General features: G+C 39.4%; 2 protein-coding genes across 2 annotated transcripts in view; one reads left to right on the top strand and one right to left on the bottom strand.

The window, feature by feature from the left end:
* Positions 1-5,335, bottom strand: part of LOC112104314 (thioredoxin domain-containing protein 12) — a 17,750-nt gene extending 12,415 nt beyond the window's left edge. Inside the window, exons 1-2 of the mRNA XM_024196551.3 lie at positions 5,168-5,335; positions 2,021-2,081 (exon numbers count right to left, since the gene is read on the bottom strand). Coding sequence (XP_024052319.1) covers positions 2,021-2,081; positions 5,168-5,264 — 158 coding nt within the window. The 5' untranslated portion in view covers positions 5,265-5,335. The remainder of the gene's footprint in view (positions 1-2,020; positions 2,082-5,167) is intronic.
* Positions 5,336-6,723: 1,388 nt separating this feature from the next.
* On the top strand, positions 6,724-18,938 carry LOC112104315 (transcription factor BTF3 homolog 4). Its single transcript, XM_024196552.1, has 6 exons — positions 6,724-6,823; positions 8,874-8,937; positions 9,885-9,998; positions 12,425-12,626; positions 15,329-15,388; positions 16,368-18,938. Exons 2-6 carry the CDS (start codon positions 8,884-8,886, stop codon positions 16,412-16,414), a joined length of 477 nt encoding a protein of 158 aa, XP_024052320.1. The 5' UTR covers positions 6,724-6,823; positions 8,874-8,883; the 3' UTR covers positions 16,415-18,938.
* Positions 18,939-22,623: the final 3,685 nt, after the last annotated feature.

Below are 22,623 nucleotides of genomic sequence, written 5' to 3'. Positions count from 1 at the left end.
GCCACCCCACCGGGCATCGCCCCACGCCATGGCAACCACCCACCCCACGGCACTGCCACTCCACCGGGCATCGCCCCTGCCATGGTAACCAGCCATCCTACAGCACTGCCACCCCACTGGGCATGCCCCATGCCATGGCAACCAGCCACCCGACAGGGCATCATCCCATGCCATCGCAACCAGCTGCTCCACGGCATTGCCATGCCGGAGGGCATTGCCCCAAGCCAAGGCAACCAGCCACCCCATGGCACTGCCACCCCACAGGGCATCACCCCAGGCCATGGCAACCAGCCACCCCACAGGGCACTGCCCCATGTCACACAGCCACCCTGCAGGGCACTACCACCCCACAGGGCATCACCCCAGACCATTGTACACCTTCTCCATAGCACACAGCCACCCCACAGTGCCACCGCAGGCCATGGCGCTCAGCCACCCCATAGCACGCACACACACAAAGGTTTTGTCTCACCTACACACAAAGTTTTGTCTCACCTATGCACTCCTTGGTCCTATACAAGCTTTGCCACTCACAGATACTCAGATACTACAGAATTTGGATAGAGATGTCACCTGGGTCTGCCCTTCCAGCAATGGAAGATGAGGCTATGAAATTCACTGACTGACCATTCACTGCACTAGCCAAGACTAAGGAAGAGACATCTCACTGCCAATGCTTCACACCCTCCCTCCCACTAGCTTGTCTCACTAAATGTAAGGCAGACTGCGTAAGGTCACATATTACTTTTCTATGGAAAAACAATAGTGCAGTAATTATCACAAATACTGCAGTAACATGGTTTTGGGGAAGGCATATCACATGGATGCCATTACGTACAGTTAAGTGCCACCTTAGAGTTCTCTAACTCAGGGGTTCTCAAACTGGGGGTCGGGACCCCTCAGGGGGTCATGAGGTTATTACGTGGGGGGTCGCGAGCTGTCATCCTCAGGGCCGGCTCCAGGCACCAGCTTGTCAAGCAGGTGCTTGGGGTGGCCACTCCGGAGAGGGGCGGCACGTCCAGCTATTTGGCGGCAATTCAGCGGACGGTCCCTCACTCCGGCTGGGAGCGAAGAACCTCCCGCCTAATTGCCGCTGCAGATCGCGATCGTGGCTTTTTTTTTTTTTTTTTGGCTGCTTGGGGCGGCCAAAACCCTGGAGCCGGCCCTGGTCATCCTCCACGCCAAACCCCGCTTTGCCTCCAGCATTAATAATGGTGTTAAATATATTTAAAAGTGTTTTTAATTTATAAGGGGGGGGGTCGCACTCAGAGGTTTGCTATGTGAAAGGGGTCACCAGTACAAAAGTTTGAGAATCACTGCTCTAACTGCACCTGCTGTGTTAATTTTATGTACTCACTACACATTCTCATATTGTGAGTGGGAGAAAACAGATGGATCAGTTTGAACGCAAAATTCAAATTCTAGCTATATCTTTCATAAAAATGTAGGCTGTAATTTTTATATTTTTAAAAATAAGAAAATATTTTACACTTCCAGATTGGTTTCCAGATAGTAGTAAAATAATCCTTTCAATTAACTCTATGGCCTCAGTCCTGCAAACATTTATGCATGCAACGGCAAGTAGTCCCGTTGAGCTCTAAAAAAACCATTCCTGTACGTAAAGTTAAGCACTTGTTTAAATGTTTGCAGGACTGGGGCCCATGTCTCTTTCTATATTGTAGTAGGTTGTCAAAAAGCGTGATAATTTTCTTTTCAGCTCAATGATGCAATAAAGCCACAATCCGGCAACTGGATCTGTGGGTAGACCTATGTAAATTTATGAAGATCTACACGGCCTCAAGGATCTATCTACCTGGAAGATCTGATTGCAGGATCAGAGTTTATCATTAACAAATGTTAAATGTTTTCTCTCTGATGTATTATCTGGGTCTGTAGGTTCTCCTATACCACCTGGATATTTTTACACATAACTAGCTCTGATTAAATATAGGATCCATGCAGAATCTTTTTTCTCTTTTTAATGTAAAGCAACCCTGTGAATTTAAATTGTATAACATACCTGGCTGCTGCCTCTTTCTTCCCATCTTCTAGTGTCCTCCAATGAATGTGATCTCCAAAACCTGGAAAAGGGAAAGGTTTATAAAAGTAGCATAATTTAAAATGTCAAATGACAGATAAATATATTTTCTGACATTTAAGGACACCATCAACTAGTTTTATTTCCCTTCTTTTAGCAAGCATTTTTTTATATGTAACCATTTGTTTTCAATATTCATACTCACTATCACTTGAATCTCTGTTCTTGGATAATAAACTTACTCTTGTTTTCAATATACATATATCTAAGTGCTGTGTGTTCAGCAGAGCTGTGTTCTAAGGTATAACTAATAACAGGGCCGGCTCTACTGTTTTTGCCACCCCAAGCAGCTCGCCGAATTGCCGCCGCGGACAGTGGGGGCAGTCTGTGTGCCTTCAGGGCAGCTCGCGTGTTTCCACGGCGGCGGCAATTCGGCAGCAGCTTCTGTCTTCATCTGGAAGACAGAAGCTGCCAAATTGATGCCACAGGCAGCTGAACATAGAAGCTACCGCCAAATTGCCGCCGCCGCGGAAACGTGCGTACCGCCCTAACGGCACACAGACTGCCCCCGCCGTCCGCGGCGGCAATTCGGCACGCTGCTTAGGGTGGCAAAAACACACGGACTGCCGCCCCTTGCAGATTGCCGCCCCAAGCACCTGCTTGAAATGCTGGTGCCTGGAGCCGGCCCTAACTAGTAAGCTGTGGGGTACTGTTCCTTTGGAAACAGCAGGCCTAGTAATTCTAAGTGTTCAGTGAATAAGCAGCTGGACCTTACAGAGAGCGTTCAGAGGACTTGGGAGATGGGTGTGCCTATTGCTAATCTGCAGAGAGAAAGCAAGGACTGCAGAGCCCTGGAGGGGAGCACTGCCAGAGGCTGGGGTAGTCAGGGAGCTGACACACAGCAGCACAGGCAAGATTTCTTCATACTAAGGACGAGCGATAGCAAGGTGCCTCACACCCCTGGATATGCCCAGGAATCATCAAATTTCATCTGTGAATATTGGATTTTTGGGTAAAGTTAATTTTCATAATCCTCTTTCATAATATGCAATGTCTACGAAGATTGGGGGAAATTCCAATATTAATACCTTATAGTCAATTATTAAAGAACATGGGGGCTCAGTTCTGCATGCCCTAACTCATACAAGTAGTCCTACCAATTCTGTAATTAGCAGACATGCAATCCAAGCTGTGTATCCTGAACTGAAGACAAGGAGAGGATGCAGAATGGCACCAAGATCTGCTATCTGATGGTAGAGCTGGCAACTATCAGCATTATCCATCGAATAAGATAGCAGGATTGTCTCTCTGTCACTCTGAAGATTAGAATGTCTGTTGAGTCAGTGTGAAGTGATGGAAACAGCTACAAACAGAGCTGAGAGCTCTTTTTGTATAGAATACCACCAAGTTCAATCACCACTGGGATTCGCAGCCTGTTACTGTCCAATGTTTAAGTTCTCAGACTTTTTTTTTTGCTTTTTTCACACATTACGAATTACACCCATACAACAGCACAGCTGTCACCTATCACTATGCTATTTTTCTATTTAGAGTTAAACAATACATAAGTGTGCCTATCCAGGCCTACGGGCATCTTTGCCATATATTAAAAATATAACCATACTGGTACAATATATTTCTGTATGGGACCAAATTCTATTATTGTCTGTTAATGTCCCTTTTCTGCAAAAGTATTTGTGTGTGTTTTACTTTAAGTACATGCTTAAGTCTAGTTCAATGTGACTTAAGTATATGCTTTCTTAAGCATTTTGCTGAATCAGGCTGTAAATAGGCAGCAGAAGTCTCTGATGTCAATGGGGACAAGACTGGGGCTACGGTGTACATTTAGCTCAAGGGAACCTTACATAAAATATGCAGGGGGATGAGGAAGAGCATTATTTCTTGTAATCAAGGATATTTAAATACACATTAGATCACATTTCTTTCTAGTAAGCAAGGATGACTACATTCATTAACAATAAAATCATCACAGTCTTCCCTCCCTCCCATGACCTGATTAATATTAATAGTTTTATTAGCAAAAAAATTAAGAAGAACCTTTCCATGGTGAATGGAATTCTGTTACTAACAAAATGCAACACTCAACAGCTTATGAAATAACCTTATTTTTAAAAATAGAGACCCGTGGAGTTTAAACTATCAAAAAAGATAACTAGTAATACTAAAGACACTTCTTCCCTGTCACTGAAGAACATAGTCAAGAACATTGATGCACTGACTGAACCTGCTCCTCACATTCCAGACTTCAGAACAAAGATAGGGAAGTAAAATAAGGTGGACTGAACAGAGCTGGGGAAAGATAAATCCAAATCATGGTACAGTACAGGATGGTCTAACAACTACAGGTTTATTAAGAAAAGCTGAAATCAGTAAATAACGTAAAAAGCAAGATAATATGGCTAGAAGGGATTGAGTCAGAACAAGTGACAAGAGAAGGATTGTAGTGGAAGTACCGTTTACTGGAATTTCAACAGTAGTGAGAGATTAAAACTATAGGATAAAACATAAAATATCCACTTGATCACCTATTTACTAGCCATACCCCAATGTGCTTATGTTGCATAGTTGTAGGGATGTCAAAATGGGACAATCTGAAGGGGAAATAAAAAAATTAATTGAGATTTCATTGAAAGACCCTTTACAAAATCCTTCAACACCAAAGAAATTTTAAAAACTGCCTTAAAACTAACTCAGAATGAACAAATCTTCTAAATGAATGAGACTTGGCAGGTCTGCTACAACCAGCAATTGACAGTTTTGAAAAAAAAATAAACCTGCCAAGCCCCCTCTTCTCCACTCCCACAACATTAACGTATTTTCTACTGTATCAGGGCTGCATTGCAATTGCTCATAATCAATTTATGGCCTGGCACCATAATATCTTGTATGTTTCAACCTCAGTTCTGCCACTAAAGCGATTACTCCTTACCCCCCCCCCACCGATGAAACTTACCTAAATAATCAAAATTACTATTTGAATGCATTATTGCAAATATTAAATACAGTTCTGGGCTGAGGGGAAGGGACCCTCCTGATTAGGGATTTATTTACTTATTTATAGCAATCATAAAAGTTTAAATACAAACAAAAAGAAAAGAGATGCCTAACCCTTTCCAAGCCCTTCTCCAGCAGAGGATGTGATAAGCACCAGGAAAATCAGGCAAAAAAAGAGATTGGAGAGTGCTGCTGCTAATTGAATCTTCATGGTGTCTGCTTGGAACCTCGGCAGCACAATGAATGCTTCTCGATGGCCACAGTCAGCAAGATCAGATCAGATCAGGGTTGGGGGGGGGGGGTGTTAACCCAGGAAGTGATGTTGGGCGGATGTGGGTGGCGCTTCAGAGTCCTGTATCAGGTTAAAAGGAACAGATCCCCCAAAATCTGAATGAGAGAATTGGCAAAATTATTTCTGATCTATAGTTACAGCTCTGCATATTTGTTTCCAAACTGGCCACTTTCCGACAAGAGATTTTGCCGGGGGGAGGGACATTTAAATAGTAATTTAATCTAGATTTGAAAGGGGGGGGGCTCATCCAATTCACACATGCCAACTAGTTCTGCCGCCAGCCCCTCATGAGTAGTAATATTGCTCAAGTCCAGATTTGGGCTAAAGCTGTGATTGTTACCAGAATGATTTAATGTTTAACTAACCCAGTCTACATATGTCTTGTAGGATTGTCAGAGAGTTGGTCGAAATTGATTGGTTGCTCTTCAGCACCTGCCAGCGAGGGGTGGATTTCAGTGTTATTTTATTCTGTACAAAAAAAAGTGGACCGTATATATCACTGTGCTCAAAGTGGAACAATCTTCGGGGTTCGGTACATTAATGCGTAGCTGTCTGCAAACTGAGAAAGTAAAAACTGGATTATCGCAGATCTTGATTTCTATGTTTTACAAATTGGAATCTGTGGGATTTTCCAAGAGCGATTGCATTTAAAAAACCTGCTTCTTAAAGTCTGCCTTACTGTACAAATCCTGACCAGCCAGCCTCTAAAACCTGGAATCCTGAGGACTACCCCAACTAGGGTGACCAGATGTCACGATTTTATAGGGACAGTCCCAATATTTGGCACTTTGTCTTACATAGACACCTATTACCCCCCACCCCCGTCCTGATTTTTCACACTTGCTATCCGGTCACCCTAACCCCAACATGCTGCTAACTCCGGTCAATTGGCGACTGGAATCTTCTTGGGACACACTACACCGGTTTGTGAACCCTGATCTCACTGGTACTGTCCCATTTTGCAAACACCACGGCTTTTGTTTTTTGCAAAAAAAAACCCCAAACCAAACAAACCCAGCCCCTAAGAGAAAGCCATTTCCTTGACTACTGCACCGCAGAAATAGACCAATACCCTCCTCCACCCTATATGGTCCGTAAGAGAATACAGTACATGGGACTAAGGCAGAGCCCAGCAACAAGCTCCACCCCCGTCTCCCTCTACAGAGACTACAGCTCCCAGAATGCACTACCTCGACCTGGTTCTAGAATCCTTGTACGTGCATTGCATGCTGGGACTTGTAGTTTCCCCCTGCAGAGTGGGTGCGCGAAGCGAAAGGGAAGAAGAGGGCGCTACCTACAACTTTCCATGTTATGCAAATAACTCGGTGTCCCTTCCAATCGGAGGTGAGTGGGCGGGGCCCAGGGTCCCGTGGTCCGCGGCCGCCTTTCTCTGTGCCCCTCTCGTCTCCTTCCCTGCCTGGCGTGGCCGCCATCTTGTTCTCGCCGCGTGTTGGCTGCGGAGGGGCTGCCGGACTCAGGTGAGAACTTTCTATTTCCTCCCGTCCTCCACCTTTTCTCCATCCCCCCGTCCCCGCACCGGACCCTCCCATCCCCCCCTTCTCTCTGCGGCGCGGCGCGGCCCGGCTCGCACGGGGGGGGGCGGAGCAGTCGGTGCCGTGAGGGGCATGGGCCTGCCCGCTGCCTGAAGGGAGCTCGGCTTGTTCTGCGGAGCCTTTCCCCCTCCCCTCAGGGCTGGTCATGGGGGGCGCCCCAGGGGCAGGGACCTTCCCCTCCCTTAGAGCTGGATGTGGGAGAGGGGGTCTTCTCCCCGACCGTAGACCCCATCGGCGCCAGGGTTGACTATGGGGAGGGCCGCCTCCTTTCCAAGGCATGGACCCACTGGATATTGTGTGGGGAGGGGGTGCTGCTCCCCTTGGCTATAATCACTTCCCATCTTCTCAGGGCTGGATTGTGTGGGGTGGGGGTGCTGCTCCCCTTGGCTATAATCACTTCCCATCTCCTCAGGGCTGGATTTTGTCCCCTTCTCCTTTTCAGGGGCACACACCCCTTCCCTCCAGGCCTCTGGGGCAGTTAATATTGTGGGGATCTCTTCTGCACCCCCCTCCCACTGAAAATGATTGGGAATTCCCTCCTGTAGAAAACGAACATCTTTCTCCCACCTTCTTTTCTAGGGCTGGATTTTGGGGGGGGGCCTATCTCAGGACACGTCCATTATAGGGCCTCCTTCCTGTTAACGTATTTGAAGGCTCTGGAATCCCTTCCCCTCATAAGAGTACCACCTGAGGCTAGCCTCTGCCTTTCTTTGCCAGTATGGAAGTTGTGAGGGGTTTCTTTCTTATCTCCCTACTAAACAGTGAAATATTAATGACTTCCTGGGGCAGACCAGCTAAATGACTCCCAAAATTACTGTATACAGAAGGTGTTGGGTGCTTTCGCCTTCTGATTATGGTAGTTTTGGTTTTAAGAAAAAACAGTAATCCCATTTTATGCAGTGGACACTTTAACTTCATAATGGATGAGTTGAATATCATAGCTCTTTATTATGTGAAGGGTGTTGTGAGACAATGGTATTTGCATAGCCTGAATACCTAATAAAATTTATTCATTCAAAAATGTACTGAGATATTATTGAACTCTTTGAGATTAATCATGGGAATGGCAACGAAAGCTTACATTTTAAAGCAGTCTTATGAAAGACTTCCTTTTCCAATGTCACCTTGCCATTTTTACTGTAATAAAGTGCAGTAGTTTTAGAAATGACTGTTGTGAAATGCATGCTGTTTTAGAAAGTAAATTGAGTTGCTTGTCATTCAGCTGTATTATAAGTTTATTGGAGTTAATGGAGGGGGGGAACAAATAGACTGATAGGATGGTAAATTAATATTTAAGTTAGGATAATAAGTTAAATGTGACTTTGAATTTCCTGGCTTCTGTCAGTTTGTATCAGAATGCCGTTCCTTCTGCTAACATATATTTTCTTGTGCATGCTATGTCATTTAAATCAGGGGTTCTCAACTTTTTTATTTCTGAGACCCTCTTCCACCCCCCCATTCCCCAGCATGCTATAAAAACTCCACAGCCTTCCTGTTCCACAACAACTCTTTTTCTGCATATCCAGTAGATTAAAAGCCAGAGCTGGCATTAGGGGTAGCAAGCAGGGCAATTGCCTGGAGCCCCAGGCCACAGGGGGCCCGCAAAGCTAAGTTGTTCAAGCTTTGGCTTCAGCCCTAGGCAGGGGGGCTCAGGCTTCAGCCCCAGGCCCCAGTGAGTTGAACACCAGCCCTACTCTGTTTTATTTTGGCAGACCTCCCTGAAACCTGCTCCTGGTTGAGAACCACTGAGTTAGATGATATGCCTTACATATAGTATTGTCTTTAGCTCTTGTTAGCAAATGTTTTTGTTGCTTATGATATTATTTTAAAGGACATTACTATGAACTTGAACATTTATAATTTACTTTTTAAATATTTTTATATAAAGGCAGTGTCATATAAAAATTGAGCTGATTTGTGTAATAAACTTAAAATTTAACATCATGCTAATATGGTAGGCATACTTATTCTTCAGACACAGCATCATGAATCAAGAAAAGTTAGCCAAGCTTCAAGCTCAGGTCCGAATAGGCGGAAAGGTAAGAGGAAAACAACATTAAATTCATAGAGAGACCTGCCATATTTTATTTTCATTGTATATTTTAAGGGTCTGAAATAATACTGCTGTTATGATCAGGATCATAGCATGTTGGAGCCTGAAAAGTATCTTTCTTTAAATCCAAAACAATTGGTTGTCAATACATGGATATTTTATTTGGTGACTTCATCTTTTAAATATACATCAGTTTAACGCCTAAGTGTAGAAGGGTGTTTGTGTTTGTAGAAGCTTGTAGCATATAAACTTCATTCAATATGAAAAATACACTTGCCATATTTGTAAGATTTGCTTAAATTTAAGATATTGATTAATTATCTTTCTGGCAAAATGAACTTTGTGCCTTTCTTAAAATAACTTTTGGAAAATAAGGAAGAGAACATCTTGAGAGAGGGGGAAAAAGAAGGAAAATGTAAATGTTTCCTCTTACTGAGAACTTGCTGTAAAACACTTCGAGTTGTAAATAAGCCAGTGTGACTCTTGTATACTGAACCATTTGAAACCCTTTGAAATCTTTTATACTGAAACCCTTAAAAAACCCTAGAAACAAACTTGTCCAGGTAAAGCCTAACATACTAAAATTTTAAAAAGGGTAAACTGAAAAGAACTTCAGGTCATGGGACTTCTCTATACTCTTGGGAGAATGAGAGATGGAACATGCTGGGGTATAATGATTTTAAATTTGTGGAATAGTGTATCTTTTTGGAGAGAATTGTTCAGCTCTGTATCATTTACTGTGAACTTCAGAAAACTGGGCCAGGTTGTCAACCCAGACTTGATAATTATCAGAGCAGCTTTGACAATGTAAGTGCAGTACTCAGCAACTCCTTTTTGTTTAAATTAGTTAGTTGATATTATGGTACATGTGACTGCAATGTCAGATTTTCAGAGTTGCTGACTAATGTTTCTTGCATTGTCTGACTTTTTCAGGGTACAGCTCGCAGAAAGAAGAAGGTGGTGCACAGGACAGCGACAGCTGATGACAAAAAACTTCAGAGTTCACTCAAAAAATTGGCAGTAAATAATATTGCTGGAATTGAAGAGGTATAGTGGTATAATAAATTAATTGCCTTGTCTAAATCGTTCAGTTTAAAAATGACAGCTGGCTAGATGTTGAAATGCTAAGAAAAGTTGGGTCTGATTCTCATCTCACATGGTGTAACTCCCTGACTTCAGTGAAGTTACTCCTGATTTACATAATTGGTGTAAATGATAACGGAATTTGCAGCCTAATTACTTTAAGCTATTGGTATTGGAAACTGGCTGGTTGCCTGTGTTGCCTATACCTTTGAATGGCTGAAAAACAAAATCTACTCATGATTTTTTTTCTTAGTAAAATTGGTTTGTCTGAATTTGATTAGTTAAACTTTTCTGACTCTTAAATTAAAGTTACATGGTAAGCAAAACAGTGTGCCTCATGCTGTACAAAACGTAAAGGAGAAACATAATGTGGACCTCTTTCTAGATTGCAAGACTTGACTACTATTGTGTTACATGGAAACAAACAGAATTGATTAACAATCACATGGAGCAGATTTTTTTTTAAACATTTTCAAAGACACTAAATACTCGCGCTCTCTACATAGAAGTTATGATCCCAGTTAGCAGGATCTGGCCCAACTAGACAGTAATGGAACCTCTTCAATGTTTTTAGAATATCTTATTTAAAAATACAAATTTTACAGGAACGTCAAAGTTATTTTAACATTGACCTTCCTGAGAAAGTTGACCTTCCCATGTGCCATTGTGTACAAATGAAGAGAATGCTGAGATAATATGTAGAGAGAAGTGACCATAAATTAAATGTTATTGCAGTATTTGTCTGAAGAAACATAATACATGTGATTAATTTTAAATTTTGTATTGTGTATGTGGAGGCCTGCTCCTTCAAGAGTCCTAGTGCCTCCCATAGAGTGACTATGAATTATCCTAATTTTCTTTGACTGTTTGAGCACCGTTAGTGTGCTCTGTGCTGTACAAAACTCAAAGATAAACACAGTCCTTGCTTCCCTTTACCCAGAGCTTAAAATCTTAATGCACAGACAAAACTCTTCAGATACAAACTGTTCTGCGAAACTGAAGGGATGATATCTGGACACTGCTAGCTTCCATTTTAATGACTAGGCCCTCACTCCTGAAAGTTGTTCCACTTGGCCAGACCCACATTGACTTTAGAGGGCTCTATCTGTGCAGGACAGCTTGCAGGATTGAGGCGTGGGTGTGTAAGAGCACTTATCAATGAGGTGGGTTAAGAATGGTGAACTGTTTAAGTAAGAATGATCATCATGCACACTGAGATCTGAAACAAGTTCCAGGCGTAAAGGACATCATGCAACTTTGAGACTGTTGACTTATTGTGTAGGAACATTCCCTAGGCACTCAAATCTTCAGTATTTGTTTTTAATCTTAGTCTCTGCCTTTTCCCCATAACATCTCAGTTAAAAACAAATTGAATGGCTATAATAAAACAAAAAAACCACAATGTTATAAATATGCTGCAATTGACTATATTTACCAGGACTTTTTCTTTCCTTTCCTTATTTAAAATAAAGACATTTCCAAAACACTCTTATGTTACACTTATTCTTTCTCAGTTTCAGAAAAAAAATACCCTTCATGTTCTTTCCTTCTCCATCTAGTTTAAAACAAAACCCAGATATACTGTTCCTCTTTAGAGGCAGAAATGGACTAGTGGTCCATCTAGTCACAGTGGCTAATTCCAGATGATTTAGAAGCAAGTGGAAAATCTTCATCATACCTAAGGTCAAGGTCTCAACATGCAAAGGGACATCAGTGTGATTGTGTGGGCATAGAGGTCTGTGCCGGCAGAATTGGGGCTTAAAGATCCCGTGATGTGCATGGATGGATCCCTGCACTCTCATGGATTCCTTTTGACTGAAGTAGGACTTTGTGCAGGTGTAGGGGTCCATCTATGTGCATCGTATTGCAGTATTTGGGCCTATGTTTTCAAGTATTTACCATGGAAGTAGGAGACGCTCTTATTTTTCCCTCTGATCTCTTCCCAGATGGTAATTGGCTTATGCTCTGGAGCATGATGATTTATATAAATTGTCCTTGGCAGGTCACTTTTTAACCAAAACAATTAATTTAACTGTATGATAACACAATAGAACACAGTAATCCATTTGCTTGCTCACGTGCTTATCTGAATACTAGTTTCATAAAGGAACTTCAGCTCTCAAATTTTGCATTTCCATTCAATGTGCATGTCCTTCTGCTATAAACCTATATTCCATTTCCATACAGATTTGGCTAATTACGATCTTTTTTTATTCATTTTTTTTACTCTCTAAGAATTGTAGAAACTTTTCTAAATTCTCTAAATATAGGCTTGAATATTTAAAAATGTTAATATAAACAGTGTTGTTTTGCAGCATTTGTACAGACAAAACTATTAGAGTATATTAGTGAAATGCATGAAATGTACTAATTGTTCTGTATTTAAATAGGTGAATATGATAAAAGATGATGGAACAGTTATTCATTTCAACAACCCCAAGGTCCAAGCTTCCCTTTCCGCTAACACTTTTGCAATTACTGGTCATGCAGAGGCTAAACCGATCACAGAAATGCTCCCGGGAATCTTAAGCCAGCTTGGTGCTGACAGTTTAACAAGTCTCAGGAAGTTAGCTGAACAGTTCCCAAGACAAGGTGGGTGTCCCTAATTGGATCATCTTATTGAAGATTTTAAAAAAGTTGTATCGCCTTTTGGAAAAGGTTGGTGGTAAAATTTTCCAAAGTGCCAGTGTGATGTAGACCCTCTGGAAAACTTTATACTTGCCTAATACTTTGTGTTTTACTAATCCAGATAAATCACCAAAACTATTTTCACAGTAAACTTCACTTGTTCTTAATGAGAGATGACTTTCTCATGCAATACAGTTTTCTTCTATATTAATTATACTACTTTTCCTAACATCTTAACTAGCACAGAGTGTCTGAAACTAAGTACACCTCTACCCCGATATAACGCTGTCCTTGGGAGCCAAAAAATCTTACCGTGTTATAGGTGAAACCTCGTTATATCGAACTTGCTTTGATCCGCTGGAGCGCGCAGCCCCGCCCTCCTGGAGCGCTGCTTTACCACGTTATATCCAAATTCGTGTTGTATCGGGTCGCGTTATATCGGGGTAGAGGTGTATCACTGCATTAGACTTAATGCTTTCTACTTTATGATATGAGTAGGCACCTTAAATCCCCCTAAACTATAACATTATGATCATTAGCTTTCCATGTATTTTCTGTTTGGCTTGCTGATAGATGTTGGATTTTTATCAATTCCAAAAGCACTTTCTATTCTCATCAATATCACCATGATATAAACTGTTCTGCTCTTCACTTAATATTGCTATCCACTTAACAGTATTGTAGTAATGTAATGAAAGGCCTGTTTTCTGTCTGTTTCAAGACTCTGTTATGTAGGCCCAGCTATGTTGAAAAAAAGGCACATTTTTTCAGTTACAAGTTAGGCATGTTTGTCAGTTGTACTGTGTTTTAAAATACCTTGCAATATTGAGTATATGGTTTCATGACTTGATGAAGCATGTCTTCTATTTTCAGGAATATAGATTGAAATATAAAAAAGGTAGATTGATATAAATTATTATTTCTAAACTGAAACTTTTAACTCGATAGAAATTTCTGCAAGAGTTGAAGTAACTCTTATAGGCAGAATAAAAGGTTTGTGATGGCTATACAGATAAAATGCTGGTGCCATAAAATCTGTTGAGGAAGATGCATATTATAACAGTTGGAATAAACTAGTTAATTGATACTTTTAAACATCTTTGATAACACTACACTTTAATATTGAACACTTATTGTAGTGAGATGTTTACCTAAAATGCAGCTTTAAATACATAAAACTAACAGTAATTCAAGGTTCATCTGGATATAGGAGTCAGTTTCTTCTGTTAAGGAATTCATTTTGAAGTAATCATAGTGTTATATAAAATGTTTTCCCCCTCTAAATCCATAATGGGTGCAATCCTCACCACCTCTTCTCCCATTTTCCTTGAAAGAGCAGCCATACACTTTAAACTTATTCTCAAATCATTTAAAAAATTAAACTAAATTACGTTTTTCCTTTTTTTCATTGCACATATTTAATGTCCCAGTGTCTCATCACTTTGTAAAACCTTTAGAACTGTGATACACTGGTAACAGTTTAAAGGCTTTGTCTTACTGAAAGATATACAGTACTTGATGCAGTCTGTATTGTAGCATCACAGTGGACTACTGGAAGGGGTATGTGTGGCGGAGGGGGCAGGAACTGGTGTTTTGAATTTAACATTCTATTGGGGGGAATGCTCTTTGAATCCTGTCAATTTTGAACTTGCTTTACAATTGCTAGGCTATCTTTCCTCTTTCTTAGGAAAAAAAGGTGGAAATGGGGAGTCACTTTTTCAATAGTGTATATTTTTTCATCAGCTCTGATTAAAATATTGGAGGCTTAAGCTTTTAAGTAGTTAGTTTAACTTTGTGCACAATGCTATTGTCTGTATTGTTGTAAACTCCCATATTGGAGTTTATAGTTTTTCATTTCATGTTGTGTATTGATGAAACTAGAGTCCTTACTGCCACACTCATTCAAACAGAGAGAAATCCAATTCTTAATTTCAAAAAAATTTTATTTATACTTTTTAAAAATATTTTTGAACAAGCTCTAAAGGAAGCATAAAAATATATAGATGTAAAATGGAACTAGGTAATACCTACTACTTTTTTTAAGGTCCAACAAATTTACCCATCCCCAAGAGAACCAAGACAATTTAAATGTATATTTTAATTTTCTTATTTTCCCTGTTTTAGAAGAGCCAAGAGTTCAATTCAAGACAGAAACACCAAATAATTTCCTGTTACTAGTAGCCATAAAGAAAAAAAAAATCCAATTTGTCTAAATTTCAAATGGAGACATGAGCCCATTCTGATACATTAAAAATCCTTGCGACCAGTCCACTTTTAGTACACTTCTTAAGATGTTACAGAATTCCTGTGAGTAGCAGGAAGGAAAACTGGTAAGAAGGAATTGTTCTATTCTGTAGTTTTTCGCACTTTTGAGTAGATTTGACAGGTATGCTGTATGTTGAGGGCTCCAGTACTCTTAAAGCTGTAGTTTTATTTAAATAGAACTTACAGGGGAATGATAGGTTTCTTATGGACCCCTGAATGGGAATGCTGTACTTTTCAGAATGTTCTCGCCTTACAGTAGTAACCTCCAAGAGAAATCAGAAGATATCCACTTCCTGTTTTAACCTATAAGTTATGGCTTTTGTTTTGTGAGAGAGTAGTATTGTATAAATGGGACTAACTGTTGTGTTAAAACATATACTTAGTACAAAACTTTTTTATAGTGTTGGATAGCAAAGCAACAAAATCTGAAGACATTGATGAAGAAGATGATGATGTCCCCGGTAGGTTTACTAGCTCATTCTATTTCTTCAATTTGAGATTATTAGTTACCATTCTGATATATATTTAGATTTGTGCAGTTATATTTCTCTTGCATTTAGAGAGGCAGTTTGGTATAATGGACTGATCATGGAACTGAGATAAGGAACTCCTGAATTGCAGATTTCACACTAATTTATCGTGTGGCCTTGGGCAAATCACTTAACCTATCTGTGTCTTACCATCTGATTAGCTATTTAATATTTGTACAGTGGCTTCAGGATGCAAAATGCTATATGAATTTTAAGTAGTAATCATTGGATTATTTTTTCAGATCAGACTATTTAAATGCATGCTTATTTCTGTAATAGGAGATACTAAGCTCTACCTACTGTCAGGTTCTGAAAATTCTCTTAAAAATAAAATCTTAAACTGGGAACTTATAGCCACGTGCCATTGTTTTTAGCCTTGTTCTTTTGAGTAAATTCTTGGAAACTATTAATTTGTGTTTTTAACACAATGATCTTCTCTATTCATCAGTGTAGTTTATTATCTAAGGCAATAAAGAGATAGGAGACTGAAATTCGATCTCGAGTTGACATGCTCTGTGACCTTGAGGGGCTGTAGGTCTATTCTAAAGTTTCTACCCAACTTCACATCTAAATCCTAATTTTAAAAGGTGCTAAGCACTCACCAGTCCAAGTGAAGTCAGCAAGCGCGCCTCTGAAAATGAGATCTAGGCATCTTATGTTGAGCATCCAAAGTTAGTGGATGTTTTAGAAATTTAGATCTTAACCTTCCTGTGCCTCAAGTTCTTCATTTTTGCAAATGATACCCCTTTTGCAAAGTCCTTTGAAATCTCTAGGTGAAAAGCACTATGTAATCGTTAAGTATAATTAATAACTATTCGGTGTCTTAGGTCAAGTTACATAGTTTCTTTAAAAAATATGAAGACAGTGTTATTGGGGAAATGACTCTATTAAATATTTCCATCTCTTTCAGATCTCGTAGAAAACTTTGATGAAGCATCAAAGAATGAAGCGAATTAAATCATTAATAGTTCTGGAAGCTGGCATGGACTAGATTTAAGAAATCAGCTATGTGGTTCCAAAGTTTTACGGAAACAGAGAACATCACCTGTTAATAGTTCAGTAATATAAATATTTTGTATTTTAATTATGCTGTTTGTTCAGCATTTTCTGTCAGTTGATTTTGCATTTTGCACTTACTCCCAGGATCTACTTTTTCGGTCAAAAAATAAGAAATGTCAGTGCAGTTTGAGGGTGTGTGCATGTGCATATGTGTATGGTGTGGGTGTACATATAGTGGAGAACAAATTGGAGAACAGTTCTATTTAACCTTCCCTTTGCCCTCAGAAATAGAAGTAAAACAAATCTTTACAGTTGTTACTTTTTATTTCCACCAAATAGTGCACAGAAATTGGTGAAAAGTGAAAGTCTTACTTGTCCACATTTCATTAATTCAAGGCATTCTGCCATTAAGACTTGGGTTTAATTTGCTGTGTTAACTATTGTACTTGCCAATATGTATCTCTTCCATGTTGAAAATGTTCACATGCTATTTGCTATCAACCTCATGTTGATTCCAAATGATACCAAAGACAGGATATTTACAGCCTGTTTGGTATGGTAACATTTTAAAAAATCAGACCTAGAAGAGTTTGCTTATTTTTCTTTTTAAAATTCCTTTCTCTCTCGCTGTCTCCCTCTATTCCTCCTTTAACTTTAGCCAACTCTATCAGCCTTCATTTCGAGTCCCTTATTATAGAACTGATGTTTGTTCAACCCATTTCACATAGACTAAGCAGTATGTTCTCCTCTTGATTATGTGGGTGTACTTCCCAGGAATATTACTTGCTAATTTTAAGAGGAGATTAGTTCTCTCTACCCTCCAGAAGAGCTAGGTTGAGTCAGTTCTTGAACTTGGACATCCAGTTGGTAACAATTCGGTGCATTAGTTTTGCACAATAACATACTGTTGCTTAAAGGAGCTTGTTTGAGCTGTTCCAGTGCCATAACTGCAGCTACTAGGAGCTGACAAGGCACTGTCATTCTCCAGGGCACTAAAAATTAGGAGTGTCTTGCTAATGATATTTAATGTGAGAGAAAGAGGTCATTGATCATATTGCTGTAGCTTCCTGCTGGACAGTTTGTGCAATGACTCTGAAGGGATTTTTTTGGCCTATCTGACTTTGCCTATAACCTACCTCTAGGTTTGGTATCATGGCTATAGTAGCTTATTAAAAACCACAAACCTTCCGTAGGCATGCAGAGGACTTTGGAGGTATCACTGGTATACTGCAGTATTTTCTGAACCTTCCTTCAAAATGCTCAATGTGAATCCCTTTGTCAGAGGCTCTTTGAAGGTGCTTGATGTAACTTGCATTACAACATAGTTGGCATCACTGTTAACCTGTGTCAAGGGCAGCTGTGGCTTAGGAAAGCCATTTTTCTCTAAATCTATCATCTTAACTATAGCTTAATTCTGAGACATATCAGCTTTCTACGTAGGTTCGTACACTAGATAACAGTAAAATACAAGGCTATCAGTACACGAGAGTTCTAGTGACATCAACGTAAACTGCAGAAGCAGAGCTCTTGTGGTTTGTCATCTGGACTCAATTTATTTTATAGACTTGTTCAGTTTTCCTGTTATATTTTATATAATACATGGATCTTACTACAAAATAAAACAACAATACAAAAGAGGAAATGTTCCCTCTTGTGTGTCATTTCCTTCTCCCAGTAGTACCTGTTGAGGAACGTGTTGATGCAGCTGCTGCTTTAAATAGCATTACATTCATTGTCATGTTGCATTTGATAACTAACAGGAAAGCTTAATGGATTGGGATAGATCCTGCAATACTTTGAGAAAGCCCTTAGGATTCTCACCTTCTCCACCCCTTTTCCCATTCGGACTAGATGGGACTCCCTTCACTCTCATGGCTACTCCAACCTTCTGCAGATTGTTGCTCTTGGTTAATGAAAATCTCTTATTCTTTCACACACATACAAGCTGAGCAAACTGCCCTTCCAATGCCTCTTCTGGCCCAGTGAGCAAAGAAAGGAGACTGGGAAACAACCTTTCAGTTTTGCAGAGCACTTCCACTAGTTAAGTGGCATGAATGAAGAACATTTAAAAGTTGCAACTGCACTGACTTTACAGATATCCGGCATATTTTTTCACTACCAATCATTTAGTCATTGAAAATCCACATATTGTAGTATAAAGCATTGATTTCTGTAATAGCAAGTGTGGTTAAAAAATATTTGGAAGAGTAAAAACAGTAAGAATCTGGGGTAAAAATGATTTGGTAAGTTTGTAATCAGACTTACTGATTCATGCGCAAAAGAGAATCTTTTTGATTTTTGTTATTTGGTCATTGTAACCATCATTGCTTACCAATGTTTGGAAACCAGCAAACTATATGGGCTATGTAAACACATTATTTTTCTTTTTTTACTGTATCCAAAAACTGTTGACCACTTTTGATTTGCTGCTGAAATGCTAGAGCTTATAGAAATCCATTAAACTGATTTTAATTGAAAATAACCCACCAAGGCTCTTGTGGAAAATAGCTAGTGTTCCTTTATATATCGCTAGGAAGTGACTGGAACAACCTTTGTGCACACAGACAGGGGTATAGAAAATTGAGTGTGTGTAGTATAAAGGCGCCTAATTTTGAGATGTATGAATACTACATTAAAGGTGCCAGGTGTGTGGTTTTCTTTACACTATGGGATCCAGTGTATCCATTTGGAGCGCTGAGGATTTCCTATTTACAACTCATTTCAGTGATCCATTCTGAAGGATGACTACACGGGACTATTTAAGAACCCTGTCATTACTTCCCTTGAGCAAGACGTTGTTGAATTACCTGATGCCCCTTTTCTTTCCTTGCTTAGGCAGACTACAGCACCTGCTAATCTAGATTGCACAAGCCAATATGTTAACTTAGTTCTCTGCTGGGAGCGAGTTACATGGTTGTGGCGTCCAACTCTTGAGAAAACTCCTGTGCTCATGAATCTTCTGCTTCTGGATGAGAGTTTTGTTGTTGCAGTGAACATAGCTGTAAAAGGTCATGGGTGGGGAGGGAAAGTTGATCTTGAATTGAACTCTGTATTCATGGGATGCTAGGGCAGAGTTTGAAGCATTGGGTTATGTGCTCATGGTGACCTGAGATGCTCTGTAGATGGGCTGTTGTGGTTTATACCAGCTGAAGCAGTATCAGGGGTGTGGCTTTACTCCTAGATATAAAGTGAAATAATCAAGCTGGAGATTGTAAGTGGGTGTTTCACTGTTGCTAAGTCTGCCCAATAAGGTATGCAATCTTCTGGCCCGCCAAAGATGGAAGTGGCCAATTTTTCATTGCTGTGGCTGTTTGGTTGTCAAGTAGCATCTAAATGGATCTGAAGGCTACAAACTGATGTAAAAATCTGTGGGCAGATGCCCTTAGTTTTGGGGGATGTTAAAGAGGAGGCAAGTCCTTGACATCACTCTCCACTTCCCTCCAGCATCATTTCCATTTTGCCTCGGTTCAGCTTTATCCCACTGATCTCAGCTAGTCTTTAAGAAAACTGGGAGGTTGTGTTGTTTACTTTTTGACCTTTCCTAACACAAATGTCTGTCTACAAGGAAGATAGAGATGCTTCCTTCGCTATACTGGGTCTTGAAATAAAGCATCAAGTCATAAAATTACCAAGCTTCAATGAATATATTTCTGTAACAAAATATACAACAGAAGAAAGTTGGCCTCAAATTTTCTTTAAAAAACAATTGTAAATGTAGTTTATGCTGAAGGAGCTCTTGTTAGAACAAGTAATTTGGCTCTTGCCACACGTACTTTCCATTTGTAATTATAATTGTTCATTTGAATTAGCATAAAATACCATTTAGCTTTTCACAGGTTCTTTTTAGATATTGGAACCCCGTCAGTACCTGGCCCAAGCCGGGGAAGCTAATGATCCAACCAGTGGACCAAATTCGGTAATGAATCCTAGTCGCATCACAGTCGAATCCTGTGGCACATTGCGTGTAAGCATTTAAAAAAAAAAATCCCCACACATTTGCACGAGGCATAGCGTTTCACAGTATAAGCCATTTCAATGAGGGCAGTTATCAGCCATATAACAGATTTCATTGCTGTCCAAAATGTTACAAAAGGGTGGTTCTTCAATTATTTTTTTAACCAAAAAAACTCCCTGATGCTGTTGACCTTTGATCCCCACTGCCTTTAAAAGATTATATAGTTAATGTTGTTATGCTGTCCAAAATATTCCTCCTCTTTGAAATTAGACTCAATCTAATCATCTTAATTTTATTTTACTTTTAAACCATAAAAATTGAAATTCAGCTGACATTAAGATTCTGATTTTTAAAGCTGCAAAAACCAAAGAAATTCTGGTTTAAGGCTGAATCTGTATATTCAGGGGCTTAATTGTACTGTATAGGTAGGCAAAGTGTTCTTTCCAAAGTCTTGTCTCCTGCCTCAAGATTACCTTCAGGACACTTGAATGAGAAGAAAAGGGCATTAATATAAAATGAAGAATTGGAGATGGCAATCATCTTTGAAATAATCACCGAAGAACTGAATATTAAAATCAGGATGAACATGGAGAAGTTGCCAGGCCATGCAAAAAAAAAAAAAAATCACTACATATGTGATGGCATGTACAGCAATACACATAAAGGCCAAGTTACAGTCAGCAATGAGAAGAGGTGAATTTGGCATTCTTGTTTTGTGATGGTAACAATGATGCTTTTATCATGTATAGAATGAGGGAGTGAAAAAGATGTAAGTACCAACACTCTTAGCTGTACATTCAATTGATATAAAATAGGTAATCTTAAATATACAGTAATCACTGAAAACTTAATGAATGGGGATTGACAGATTCAAGGGAAGAGAAGTTCTAAACTGGATTCTTGTATCTTAGGATTTCATGTGCATAAATGTAAATGATAAATATTTAAAAAAAAACAAAAAACTGTTTTACTAACTATCTAAAATCCCCAAAAGACCTATCTTAGGTTTATACTCTGCTTTGTTGGCTATTGAGTCCTCTGGGAACATCCTGAGGATTGGACAAATAAAACATTGGAATTTCATCTGATTTACTACTGAAAACTTTTTGAGATACATTATTAGTTTGCTACCCCTGAATTTGTATGCAATGGAAAGGAGTGCACACAGTCAGCAATACGTACTATGTAATGTCTTGGATTTTCATAGCTAATCTACTCCGTATTCAGCCTATTTTTTACAGAATGAGTGAGAGCTTCTATCACAGGCTTATTTAATTACCAGTATCCTGAAATTTTTCCCATGGCATATAATACCAACCTTGATCTTGGTTTTTAATCCTAAGAGTCCAAACAATTACATGCTCTTCATTGTTTCGTACAAAAAGGTTACTGCACCTGGCCATTTCATACTATTTAATACTATAGATAATTGAGAGACTTCTGGTTCCAGATTGGTGAGTAACCCTTCTAGCAATTGCAATAATGTGTGCTTTAGGAGTGAACTTTTTAACTGGCTTATGCATATCTTACCAGCTGTAATACTCTATTATGGTAAATAAAACTATGCATTAGTGAGGTTTCAAAATCCTGACCAATAAAGAAACAGAAAAACTCCAATCACATGTGTGGTAATAGAATAGGCAGTGTTTGCTTGTGTTTAGAGCATGCGACTAGGACTTGGGAGATCTGGGTTTTGTTTCTAACTTTGCCACTTTTTGTACATCTTTGACCAATGTACTTAACCTCTCTTTGTTAGTTTCTAGAGCTGTAAAATGGGGATAATGTACATTTTCATAAATTACTTTGAAATCATCAGAGACATAAGTGGTAAGTATCGATACTGTTATTTTATTACCAAATATCTTTGAGCAAGTAAGGGAATTTTGAAACCTCACAATGTAGTCTGTGCTTTTGAAAAAAAGAAAAGTGGAATTTTGTCTGATAAATATTGTCAGCTAAATAAAGATTATCTTTTGGACAAAATCTACATGATCACTAATGACGACTGACATTATATATGTTGGGCAAACTAAATGCATAATACACCTGATTTCAAAGAAATACAGAATGCATATACTGCTGTAACTAAAAAATATAAAATATTTTAAATGCAATGAAAAATTGGAGTTGTATTTTGATTTTGTCACAATTGATTTTCAATTTTTCAATCTTAAGGTTATTACTTAGTTTTGTCTCCTGAGGATTCCTTCTT

Source organism: Terrapene carolina, unplaced genomic scaffold (assembly GCF_002925995.2).
Source record: "Terrapene carolina triunguis isolate 2854851 unplaced genomic scaffold, T_m_triunguis-2.0 Scaffold103, whole genome shotgun sequence".
Taxonomy (NCBI): Eukaryota; Metazoa; Chordata; order Testudines; family Emydidae; genus Terrapene; species Terrapene triunguis.
The sequence above is the reverse complement of the archived record's forward strand: the minus strand, read 5'-3'. Positions and strand labels throughout refer to the sequence as shown.